Below are 13,107 nucleotides of genomic sequence, written 5' to 3'. Positions count from 1 at the left end.
GCAGTAAAAACTGTCATTGAGCCATGCTGGCTGAAGCTGTGAGTGTGTGAGTGTGTGTGAGTGTGTGTGAGTGTGTGTGAGTGTGTGTGAGTGTGTGTGAGTGTGTGTGAGTGTGTGTGAGTGTGTGTGAGTGTGTGTGAGTGTGTGTGAGTCGGATCCTTGCTCTCTCTCTGGATGCTTGAGCAGATGTTCAAGTGCCACTTGCCCTATTGGTAATCCCATCATAATGAAAAGCAGGGGATCGTGTGGGGATGAGATATTGAGTTGTGCTGCGTTTTACCATTCCTTCTTATGAATTCTGTGTTATTGGGAGTTTGGTTCCTGCCTAAATCTTGAAAGGTGGTCATTAGAGCTGGGCAGTATAATGATATTTTATTATATTGTGATAAATTTTGTTAGCATGTTGCACAATATGCTTTTCTAAGCATAGTGAGAATATTGTCCATACTTAATAAACACAGACCAACTGCACTCTTCATTACAAACCGTGTAATTAGACGTAGCTTAACTGTACCCAGTGCGAGAGAGTCTCTGAATATTAGTTTATAAGAATCTGATGCTACTGATTAGTATTTATTCTGTGGTTATATGTATCATGATAAATATCGTTTATTGTGGAAAGATTTCTTTAGATATTGTGACCTAGTATTTTCTCCCATCCCTAGTGGTCATAAGAGCTGACCACATTATGTTCCTCTGTTAGCTTTTACAATGATCTGTTTACATCACAACAATCCGAATGTGAACTGGGTACCCGTTTAATTAATTAAGGTAAACACACTTGATAAATGAAAATATTAAAAAGCATTTATTGCAGTATGTCCTGGATTTGAACGATTTGAAAGTGTCTCAGATTCTTACGCTGGTCCATTTTTCTTGCTTCATCACCTTCATTACCTTCAAGACCTGACTGTTCACTCACTGACTGATATGTAGATTCACCCCCTGACAGACAGGAGGCACTGTAGGTGAAGATCAGCAGTGTTTCTGACTTCTCCAGGCTGTCAGTGGTGCTGATTGGTAGAACTTCTGTTTGCATTTCCGATCTTTGCTGGGGTCAGGGCACAGGGTCAGGACTCCGGGTCAGCCATGCTGCAGTGCCCCTGGAGGAGAGGGGGTTAAGGGGCTTGGCAGACATGATATTAAGCTCACAACCGTGTTACTGTGATCAGTAAACCTGTGATCAATAAACCTGTTTCTCTAACCACTGAAGTTATCCCATTTAATCACGTAGTGTTTGATGGATGCTGGATGACTCCTGATGGTCGTGTTTGGCTGTTTTCTACAGTTGGAGAGTTTTGTGAGTGATGTCCTCCTGGTCCCAGAGAAGTGCAAGTTCTTCCATAAGGAGCGCATGGACATGTGCGTCAGTCATCAGCAGTGGCACGGAGTAGCCAAGGAGGTAAGCCAAACCTTCTGCAACCCTCTAAATACACACGCGAATACACACTCCTCCTGCTCCTGCTCGGAGACCGGCTATTTCGGAGCAGTAGGGAGAGCGTATTACTGACGGCCTCTTGAATATCATTTTCTCGTGGTCAGTTCTTCTTTTAGTATATAGATATAACCCTCCCCACCCCCCATCCTTCTCTCGCAGTAGATGTTCAAGTCCTCACATTTTACCCCGATAATCAGATTAGCAGTAGGGCCGTAATGCTGCTAATCCACAGGCCACTTCATCCTTCCAAACACACACACACACACACACAAATCTGTAACCTGTTCTGCTGGCTGAAAGCCCTTTTAAGCTTCTACAGGATGAGTTCCTGCTTGTTCTCTCTCTCTCTCTCTCTCTCTCTCTCTCTCTCTCTCTCTCTCTCTCTCTCTCTCTCTCTCTCTCTCTCTCTCTCTCTCTCTCTCTCTCTCTCTCTCTCTCTCTCTCTCTCTCTCTCTCTCTCTCTCTCTCTCTCTCTCTCTCTCTCTCTCTCTGCCTCTCCCACTCACTCCATCTAATAACTGTAGATTTACAGGTTAGGATCTGCATTGAGGCCTTTACTGTAATTTATTACTACATCAGTGGATTTAAGCAGGATTTGATTAGTGTCTAGCTTCCAGACTGTAGGACACGCCCACCATAAACCACTTCAACCACTCCACCCAGCATTAACCCTCAGTATGGTGTTATTTATTCTTTCCTAGACATGTTATGCAACATTATGTACAGTTATGACTGAACAGTATTGTGGGCGTCTGGAGAGCGTCTGGCTGTTTTTTCGTTCACACATCTTCGCTCCTTTAAAGCTGTTCAAACTACTGGGCTTAAGGAAGGCGGTCATTTGCTCTCATTAAATCTTGCATGTGTAGAAATGTCTTAAAGTTGGTCATTTGCGAAGCTAAATGGCCTTTGATGATTAAAATTAATTGAGCATTAGGGCCACCTGACCAGGGATATGGATCAATAACCAGGCTGAGGCTAAGTGTTCTGAAACTCTACAGGTATCTTATGTTAAAAAGCTACAGATCTAAGCACAGGTCCTGTATGTACCATGCAGTCAAAGTATGGACACACCTGGTCGAATGTGTGGTCAATATCTGGGGAAACCCTACTTGATCCAGATGCTAGGGGGACCATAGCATTGGGGACGTTCGGGCTAAGCTGTAGGGTCGTGTGTGTGTGTGTGTGTGTGTGGTGTGTGTGTGTGTGTGTAGCTACAGTATGTTAATAAGCATTAATACACACATTTACTCATTTAGCAAAATCAGTAAATAACCTTAACAGCCTGTATGACCCAATCAGCTCCTTTCACTTCAACTTACAGCTCAGGCCTACTGAACCCCCCCCCCCCCCCCCCAACCACGACATCCTAAATACAGTGGACTCCCGTATGTCCCCATTGTCCTCTTAATCATAGACCAAAATATGGTCACCCTAGCGTTTGATTTTTTTTTTTTTTTTTTTTTGATGATCAGCACACATTCAACCAGACGTGTCCAAACTTTTGACTGGTACTCTCTCTGTGATTGTAGCAGTTGTGGGTGTCTAACATATGGAAAAAGTATTGGGTCACTTGCTCAGTTTGAAATCAAGGCTGTTAAAAAGAGTTTCTCCTGCTTTTTATGTTGGAGTAACTGCCTCTACTGTCCAGGGATGACTGCTCTCACAGAGCATTGCTGTCAGGATTTGATTGCATTCAAGAAGTGTGTAAAATCAGGATGTTTGCAATACAGGAATGGCAATACTTCTCTACAAAGACTAGACATGCTCTGTGTGTGCATTTATTAGAAGGAGTGTCCACAAACATTTGGACAAATAATGTACCAGAATGGTGTGTATAAAACGCTGTATCGGCAGTAAGCATCTTCAGTGCTGGCGCTCGTTTTTATTGATCGCTGTATTGGAGGATATGGGTTATCGGCTCACGGCTGATCTATGAACGGTGCTCTCTGGTGGAGCTGTGATTTGTGTACCCTGTGTTTCCTCTCTCAGGCCTGTTCAAAGGGGAGCATGGTGCTGCACAGCTACGGCATGCTGCTGCCCTGCGGCATCGATAGGTTCCACGGCACGGAGTACGTCTGCTGCCCCTCCACCCGCCCTGAGGAAGCGGCCCCACCCGCTGCTCCCTCTCAGGAGGAGGAGGACGACGGTGAAGATGAAGACGAGGATGTGGACGAGCTTGACGAGGATGAGGAGGATGAGGCTATAGAGGAGAGGTAATGCAGATGGCCGTGTGTGTGTGTGTGTGTGTGTGTGTGTGTGTGTGTGTGTGTGTAGCTTAGTTAGCAAGATGACGGTCTGCTCACCACAGAACTAAGTCAAGTCTGAAAACCCCACTCATAAACGTCTAGACGAGAGAACGGCTCCAGCGACTGGAGGTGAATGATGGAGGGGTGTGGTTTTAGCTAGCCTTCGCTTAGCTAGCTCAGCTACAGAGCCCTGAATAACTGCTGACCCCGACACAAGTGCTGAGAGGAACAGTAAGGGGGAATGAGAGGCCGGTTCTGCTGGGTTTGGACTCGTAGCCTGTTATCTAGGCTTAGATGGGTTAGCTAGTGGGCTGAACACCACAGCACAGGCTGTGTTCCAGCGACCTGAGGCTTAAACCCCCCTGTTTAGAGGATAAAGCCTCATGTCTGAGAGAGAACAGTTTGCTGGGAAGTCAGCGTGGCTAAACTCATGGTGGGCTTGTTTTTTCCCCACCTGTATGTAGAGCGTGACGTCATGCACAAATGCACATGGAAAGATGAGCCGTGTACTGTGAAATATCGTCCCCAGATACCTGATACCTCCAATATTTATTAAATATCACAGGATACTGTGTTACCATTATACTGCCCAACTGTGTAATGAGCACTGGGTAGAGGGTTACACTGGGTATTATGGCAGGATGGTGTGTAAGGAATGTGTAGTGATGCTGAAAGGGGAGGGGGGGGGGTAGAAGAGGGAGAGGGAGGTGTGCATACACTCACAGCTGGTGTACCTGGGAGGGAGAGAGAGAGAGTAACCAAGGCCTTGAGAGTGTGTGTTTGTAGAGATGAATTGCAGTGCCATGTCTGTGACCTCTGGCAGCTGGTGTATTCAGTTTCATAAATCACCCCCCCCCTCCACACACACACACACACACACACCCCTCAACCCCCCTCTCCCGTCCGTCCTCTCCTCTGCTCTTACCTCCTGATACCTGTTCTGTTCCTTTTTCTCCTCTCTGACTTCTCTCTTGTCTGTCCTTCCTCTGCTATTATTAATTGCATGGACAAAAGTATTAGGACACCTGCTTATTCAGTTTCTTCTGAAATCAAAGGCATTAAAAGGTAAATGTGTTTGTTAAAGTAACTGTCTCTACTGTCTATTTTGAAGGAGCATAGTTGTGAGGATTTGATTGCGTTCAGCGACAAGAGCGTCCTTGAGGTCAGGATGATGATCACCAGCCCACCTTATCCTCAACTCTGAAGATGTTTCTATATAGAACCGTTGACATTACTGAAGAGCACATCTCATTTTAGGAGATTAGGCAGTATGGATTAAGCCTAGTCTTGTACTAAATTGAAGTGCCAAGCACTGTAAAGCACCAATGGGAATTCCTCTAGGGTCTAGGGGAAGGGGTTACGCTCCGTTTGCACGGTTGGCGAAAGAAAAAGAGGAAAAACACGTATGCCTCAAGGAACACAGCCATGAAAGTGTTGCCATGGGGATGACATTACTGGAATAACAGGGGCATTCTTGGCTGAGTGCAGGGTATTATTTTCATTACTATTGAGATATGCAACATCAAGTACAGGCAGTATATCTAATAAAGTATACCATGCTATTTAAAAACGGTGATGGTCTCTCCAAATAAGACCAGGGCCATATTTCAAAATTATATTTTAACAACTAGAGCATGATGTAACTATGTAACTATCTAGTACGCAGCTGGATAAGCTTAATCCCTTGTGTGTTTAAGAAGGCCGCAGGATGGGGGCGCTGTGAACACACTTAAAATAGGTGAGAAACGAATGGGCCGCAATAACCTCAGGTTTTAGTGAACTGCCTAAACTGCCTGAGTCGTTCTATAAAGTGAGAAAAAAGGAGAGCTGGGATGGACCAGTGTGCTGAATCTGCCCCTTAACAGAAATGCAAATACATCCCAGTCTATATGGGTTACAAGAAAGTAGAAAAACCTTCATACACGGTATGGACAAAAGTGTTGGGACACTGGCACATTACACCTGCTGGAGCTTTTATGCCGTCCCATTCTAAACCCATAGGCATTATTAATCTGGAGCTGGTCCCCCTTTGCTCTAAGCTCTACCAGCAGCAGCAGCAGGTCTGGAGCTCTGCTGCAGTTACTGAGTCAGTTGGAGGCTTTTCTGCACTCTGCTCTGAGCTCAGCACTCGGCCCTGACCCCGCTCTGTAACTTTACGTGGTCTGACAGACACTCGGTGGCTGAGCTGCTCTCTGTGAGCTGTTCCTCCTAAACTCTTCCACTGTTCAATAATAACACCACTCACAGCTGATGGAGGAAGATCTAGGAGGGAGGAAATCTCACCAGCTGACTTGTAGTTGTTGGTGCAGCGGTGTCTCCTATTACATACAGAACCACGCTGGAGTTCAGTGAGCTCTTCAGAACCTCCCGTTCTTTCACTGATGTGTGGAGGAAAGACTGCAAAGCTAGAGGCTGGAGTTTATACATCTGTGGCTGAATGAGACTGAATCAAACACCTGAATTCAGTGATTAAGTAGTGTCCCAATACTTTTGTCCATATAGTTTATTGGCTTTAAACAAGGCTGGTATCCAGAATTGTCACGCCTCCTCTTCTTTCCCTTAGGCTCCCACTCCAGTTTCCTCTCGTTTCCCCTTTGCTGTCGTTTCTCCTCCAAGCTGTGGATGAAACTCTGTTGTTTACAAAAGCGTTTATCATCCTGTAGTGAGCCAGCGGTGGAGGAACAGCCAACCCAGAAGGAAGACGTAGCAGAGGAGGCAGATTATGAGGGCGAGGAGGAGGATGATGGGGAGGAGTACCACTATGTGTACGAGGACGAAGAGGAGGACCGCGACAGCGAGGAGAGAGAGGGGAAGAAGGAGAAGGCTGCTGCTGTGGAAAGCCCAGATGGTGACAAGACTCTACAGGAGGTCAAAGGTTGGTATGCTCAGCGGTGTGGTTCTGGTGTTATACTAAGTATTAAGTCTGAAACATACTTGGTGGCTAAATTGCCAAGTTCTGTTGGTGCAGAGAGCTAAAGAGTATAGAGGGCATTTTTTGAGTGCCGCCCTCTGCTGGCTGGAGGCTCTAACTGCACTCCCTGTGTTAGCTGTGTGTTCCCTGGAGGCGGAGACAGGCCCCTGCCGTGCCTCCATGCCACGCTGGCACTTCGATATGCAGCAGAGGAAGTGTGTGCGCTTCATCTACGGAGGCTGCGCCGGCAACCGCAACAACTTCGACTCGGAGGAGTACTGCATGGCCGTGTGCAAACGCCTGAGTAAGTCTCAGCCAGGACCCAGCCGCGCCCCTGCTCCTGTCCCTCTCTCTCTCTTTCTGTCTGTGTTTCGGCTCCCAGGCACCCGGTGCAGTTAGCATTTGCTCAGTGCGCTAACCAGTATAGGCACCATGAGAGGATGCAGGGGAGAGCAGTAAGAAGTGTGATGTCCCAGCACTGATACGGGATTTATGGGCTGATGTCGATACCGTTTTTACATTTGAATGCTTTTTATATAATTATTTGTAAAATATGTGGGATTCAAGTGCTAACTTCAACACTTGAACATTTATAAAATGTAGAAATTGCAGCAAAAATTAATTTACTACATTTATTGCTAAATATTTTACATGAGAAGGAAAAACCTTAACTTTCAATGGAATTCGATGTGAAATATTTTATTACGATGTTTCTATTGGCTCATAGCGTCCAAATGTTTGTGGACACCCCTTCTAATGTATGCATTCAGTTGCTGTTAGCTGAACTTCAAGTGTGCAAATGCACACACACAGCTTGTCTAGTCCTTGTAGAGAAATACCGCCAATAGATTAGGACTTCCTGGCGTACTATGAACCTTTCAGCACCATGCTGCCTAATGCCACGCGTGGGCTAGAGGGGTATAAAGCCTCCCCAGCAATACCTTTGGGATGAGATGGGGAAGAGGTGGTTGATTGCAATCAGATTTTCACAGCAATGCTCCAGAATGTTGTAGAAAGCCTTCTCTGGAAGAAACAATAAGTGGACAGGTCGGTCAGTAGGGAGTAGTCAGTAGCTGAAAGACCTAAAAAACTGGATGGGAATGTCCCTCTTATTATATTTAATTGGATCTTCGCTGTGTCGCCACTTTAACAGACGATCTGTAATTAATCATGATCGATTTATCAAAGTGTCATATCGGCAAATCGGCCACACCTGGGAGGAGGACACCTTAAATGTTCGAAGTGTCCACTCTCACACCCTCTGTGGAGGAGTTCCTAACTGACTTCCTTAATTGCGTCTCTGTCGCTGTGTCTTTTAGGCTGCCAGAAATAACCCATGCAAATTTTCCTTTCATCTCTCTGACGCGAGCTCCTTGCTTCCTCCGTTCCTGCCCTTTCCTCTCGCCGCCATGTCCTTTTCCTCCGTGTGCAGTGTTGCCTGTCCTCCTGTCTATCTGCGCTCTGGACTGTCTGTCTGCCTAAACAACGCTCAGCATCCTAGTTTGAACGGAGACCTAGTTGCCGTGGCAACATGGAAAGTCATCTTCAGTCGGTACTGTGAAGCACTGCTGTGTGAAGGTGCGGAGCTTGTGACGAGGTCGCGGTCTTTCCGTCCTCCTGATCCTTGCCTGTGGCAGACGGCGACTTCACGTCAACGAGCATGTGTAATTTCACTTGACTTTTGGCTAGTCAGGCTGATCATGTCTTTGCTGTATCCAATGGCAACCTGGGTCTAACCTCGGCTGTCCCCCAGGCGTATCTTGGTACTGGGTGGATGAGCGCAGTCACAATGTTAACGAGAGAGCGGGAATGTAGGCAGCTAGGGGACGAGAGAATGAAAGCAATGGGAAATGAAAGAGTGTCTGCTTCTCTCTGAGGCAGGGACAATCGCTGGGACATCTCCTCCGCAAGAGTGGCACTGTGTGTGATCTGCTTTGCCCGACCACTTCGCGTGCTTCTTTTTTGGCTGATGCTTTTCTTTCACTTTCTCTCTCTCTCTCTCTCTCTCTCTCTCTCTCTCTCGCTCTCTCTGTCTCTGTGTGTGTATTTCTGTCTGAGTCTCGGGCTGTATGGCTGTCTCTGTATATATCTGACTGTGTGTGTCTGCTACGCTGCTGTCTGCCAGAAGTTTAACGATTCAAAACCTGTATATGATTCAGTTCATTTTCCGTTACCGTGCCGAATGTTAATGATAATGCACACTGTGTGCAAACATCATCATACTGATCTGAGGTCAAGACTTAATTTAAGTTTCAGGATCTAAAAATGTTCTAAGTGGTTCACAGAGCTCTAGTTTTATACTACAGCAGGGGTGGGCAACCGAGTCCAGCACAGTTGGATGATTCCCCTGCTCTAACAGACCCCAGAGAGTATGATGAACAGCTGTGACCCCCCCAACCCCAAAATGTGACTGTTCAGTATGAGTAGATGTACCACTACATCTGCTGCACAGTTGCTTTTGTAAGGGGAAGGGAGTTTTAGTCCGTTGTCTCTTAGCCTATTACAATCCTTACATATACATACATACACAAATACTAACTCCCCTAGTCTGCAATCTCTCGATGTTAGCTCGTCTCTGTCTCTTTGTCCCTTCTTGCCCGTCGGTGTGATTGTGTTTGTCTTCAGACTGTTTGTCTTTTGGGTCTTTCTGGTATTGGAAGAACTGTTATCTGTGTGTCTGTTCCCTTCAGCTGTGCCCCCAACGCCCCAGCCCACAGATGATGTGGATGTGTACTTTGAGACTCCGGCTGATGATAAGGAGCACAGCCGCTTCCAGAAGGCCAAGGAGCAGCTGGAGATCAGACACCGCAACCGCATGGAAAGGGTGAGGGGAGAGGGAAAGGGAGCGGGAGGGCAGATGAGAGAGGTTTGGCTCAGATCAAGGAAGAGACAAACAGAGATGAAGAAGGAAGCATGAGCATTAAGGGAAGAGACGAATATGATCTACTGTGCAGGTTCTTAAGATTTCCCCCTGACCCCCCCCACCTATAAGCCGTCTGTTTATTTATTATTTGTCTTTTGCAGGTGAGGAAGGAGTGGGAGGAGGCAGAGCGTCAGGCCAAGAATCTGCCCAAAGCAGAGAGGCAGACCCTGATCCAGGTAAAGCTTTACTGTAGTGTACAGGGGTCACATGACTTAAAGGTGAAAGATTTCTTTTATTTATCTGTCCCTGCCCACCTCTACAGCATTTCCAGGCCATGGTGGAGTCTCTGGAGGAGGAGGCAGCCAGTGAGAAGCAGCAGCTGGTGGAAACTCACCTGGCACGGGTAGAGGCCATGCTGAACGACCGCCGCCGCTTTGCCCTGGAGAACTACCTTGCCGCCCTGCAGGCCGACCCACCACGGGTGAGACAAACACACACGGCCGGTGTTCCAGTGTTTCCTAAGATTTGACATCACATCACATGACAGTACCAAATACATTAACACAGGCATCCCTGTAAGATACAAGGACAAAACACAGCAGATGTACAAAACGTGTTCGTTTAATTAATCACATACATATATACACAAATCAGCCATAACATTAGTACCACTGACAGGTGAAGTGAAAAACTATTAGGGTGTAGGTCTACATATTAGTCAAGAATGACTGAGTCAGAACATCTCCAGAACATCAGGCAGGTCTTGTTGGGTCATTACAGAGTAATGGGCTCCTATAAGGTTTATTGATGCTAATGGAGGTCCTACCTCAAAACTTGGTTCCAGATACCACAGGACACCTTTAGAGGTCTTTGTGGAGTCCATGCCTCGACAGACCAGAGCTGCTGTAGTGGTGCAAAGGGGTCTTCCACAGCATTTATACCGCCTGCCTAATACGGTGTATGATCAGTGTAAAAAAATACATAATGCCAACCCCAACCAATCAATCGAAATCCGTATTGCTCCAATTGATTTAAAATCCTTTAGCTGTTTAGTCTAGTTCCTAATAGACTGTTGTTGCTTGGCAACCGTTGTCTACTGTAAGCAAGCTTTTTATTGAGATTATAGTTGTTATTAATAATTATTCACTATTATTAATAGTCATGTTAACTTGTACTCTGAGGCACAGCCTCTTGTGACTCATTGCTTTATTGTCTTTCCTCACACCCCATAATTTGAAAGGGGGAAACTGGGACGTGCTTAATATGTAATACGTAACATGTAATCCACAAGCAAAGCACTTCCCGGAAGATAGCAGTGGTGTGTCTGATAATCCTTTGATTATGTTTTTTGTGCACTGCTGCTCATATCCCTTTGATCTGCTCACTCACACATGGATCAACACAAAGCTCTGACTCTATGAATCCATTCACCTGCTTGACCCTCTCCTCCTCCTCCTCCTGTTCTTCTGCTTCATAATTATACAGTTCTGCATCGTCCTCTTACTCTCGATTTACCCTTTTCTCTCTCTCTCTCTCTCTCCCCTCCTCTATATACAGCCCCACCGTATTCTGCAGGCTCTGAGGAGGTATGTGCGTGCAGAGAATAAGGACCGGCAGCACACCATCCGCCATTACCAGCATGTGCTCTCTGTGGACCCTGAGAAGGCTACCCAGATGAAGTCCCAGGTCAGTCCGGTGGTGCTCCACAACTTTGAGAGAATGGGCTTGTTTATTTGGTACAATTCAAGTCACATGACCAGGTTTAACCCGAACCGGTCGATCACAGAGTGCTGAATCAGACCTGATATTTCTAATCAGTGATGATGAGTAGCCGTCATTATAGGATGAATAGATTATATTTAGAATTAGGAAATTAAGTTAATCATTTTTCTAACAGGTTTATTCATTAAAAAGTGCTTTTGTTCCACACCCTCAACATTTTAAGTCCAGACACGATTCAGTTCTTGCGCTATGCAGTGCTCTAAAACTCTAGAGCAGAAGCGTAAAGTAAGGAGGAAAGCGAAAGGGGAAACGTGGTGTAAAATCTGTTAAATGAGTGTGAGGGAGGGACAAATCAGATGTGAAATATTAACCCAACCTGAGACAGACGAATATTTCAAGCTCTGCTGTGTCCCGCCTCTTCTTCAGTCAGGCGATATTTTTTAATAATGATAATGTGCATCCCAAAAGCTCTTTCAGGGGGAGATCCCAAACAAACTAGAAACTATACTGCTCTATGCTGGAATCATGAACACTAGAGGGCCCTTCTCACGTTTCAGAAAATGCCACTTATTTATAATGCCATTAAGTTATATCCACACTATATGTCCAAATGTAGTTCTGGTATGCAGTGGTTAGCACCTACCAAAAGTGCTGCAAGAAAGGATAAACGGAGAACTGGTGACAGGGTCATGGGCATCTAAGGCTCACTGATGCTGCTGGAGGCTCTGCCCACCTCACAACCTTACAGGACTTAAAGGATCTGCTGCTAACGTTAGTGTTGGTGCTCCAGACACCACAGCAGGACACCTTCAGAGGTCTTGTGGAGTCCATGCCTCGAATAGTCAGATCTGCTGTTGCGGCACAAGAGGGACCTACTCGATATTAGGCGATTAGGTGATATTAATGTTATGGATGATTGGTCTGTATAGCCTGATTGTGTGTGTACATTTCAGTGTTTTACTTGGTGGTGCTGTTTTTAAGGATCTGGGTGGAACCTTTGCAGCTGAAACAGTAGCACACTGCTATAATTCTGCTTCCTGAATTATTTTCATAAAGTTGCCATGGGAAACCAGAAGCACCCAGAGCAGAAGATCTGCTGTCGTTGGAATCAGACTTGTGAAGTCTCACTCTCTCTCTTTAAATTTTAATTTGCTTTCTTGGTTCATTTATTTCTGGATTAAAAGAGGAGGAGATTCCTCACCTGTAAGTCAGGCTCTGGTCAGGTTTCAGAGATCATTTCCTGCAGGTATATCAGAGAGGACTCTTAAAAAAGCACTCTCTCTCTAGGCTGTGTAGAGCTGCAGGTGGTCAAGGGGTTTGATCCCTATGTAACTTGGACTTTCTGTGTGTGAGCGAGTTAAAGATGAGACATCAGTCTATTTCAACAAATCCTGTCTCCTTCGTACTCTGTGCTGCTCAGGTATGGAGATGTGGTCTCACCAGCAGAGCAGAATGAAACGCGGTGAGAAGGTACTTGTCCCATCTCCACTGGGTTTGTGTGCGGAGCAGTGTGCTAAAATAAATGACCTCCCCTGTCATTTATTTACAAGGTGTTCATATTTCAGGAGATATTTCTAGTGCATTTCTAGTTCACTTTCATAAGGAAGGAGAAAGTCAAAAGAAAACAGGTGAAAAGAAGACTCCTAATAATCAAGCAAGACCTGCTAGACCATCAAACCGGTCATATAAACCATCTCTCCTTCAGAGAGAGAAATAGAAATTTGAGAGAAAGAAGAAACCTCACTACTGCAGATAGAAATGTCTACCAATCAGCCATAACATTATCACCACATGAGTAGGTCCCTGTTGTGCCACCACAAGAGATATGATGGTTCATGGTTCACTCCTCAAGACCTCTGAAGGTGTCCTGCTGTGGTGTCTGGAGCACCAACACTAACGTTAGCAGCAGATCCTTTAAGACCTGTAA

At 45.8% G+C, this 13,107-nt stretch overlaps 1 protein-coding gene across 3 annotated transcripts in view; it reads left to right on the top strand.

Moving 5' to 3' along the window:
- Positions 1–1,294: 1,294 nt before the first annotated feature.
- Positions 1,295–13,107, top strand: part of aplp2 (amyloid beta (A4) precursor-like protein 2) — a 27,621-nt gene continuing 15,808 nt past the window's right edge. For 2 of the 3 annotated variants that reach the window (XM_072695657.1, XM_072695656.1), the window contains exons 1-8: positions 1,295–1,402; positions 3,428–3,651; positions 6,348–6,559; positions 6,732–6,899; positions 9,286–9,419; positions 9,620–9,694; positions 9,781–9,939; positions 11,016–11,144. In XM_072695657.1, the coding sequence (XP_072551758.1) occupies positions 1,355–1,402; positions 3,428–3,651; positions 6,348–6,559; positions 6,732–6,899; positions 9,286–9,419; positions 9,620–9,694; positions 9,781–9,939; positions 11,016–11,144 (1,149 nt within the window). In that variant the 5' untranslated portion in view covers positions 1,295–1,354. The remainder of the gene's footprint in view (positions 1,403–3,427; positions 3,652–6,347; positions 6,560–6,731; positions 6,900–9,285; positions 9,420–9,619; positions 9,695–9,780; positions 9,940–11,015; positions 11,145–13,107) is intronic. The other variant, XM_072695658.1, reaches the window with a different exon arrangement.

Source organism: Salminus brasiliensis, chromosome 13 (assembly GCF_030463535.1).
Source record: "Salminus brasiliensis chromosome 13, fSalBra1.hap2, whole genome shotgun sequence".
NCBI classification, from domain to species: Eukaryota; Metazoa; Chordata; class Actinopteri; order Characiformes; family Bryconidae; genus Salminus; species Salminus brasiliensis.
Note: the sequence above shows the minus strand (reverse complement) of the source record. Positions and strands in the feature narration are given on the sequence as shown.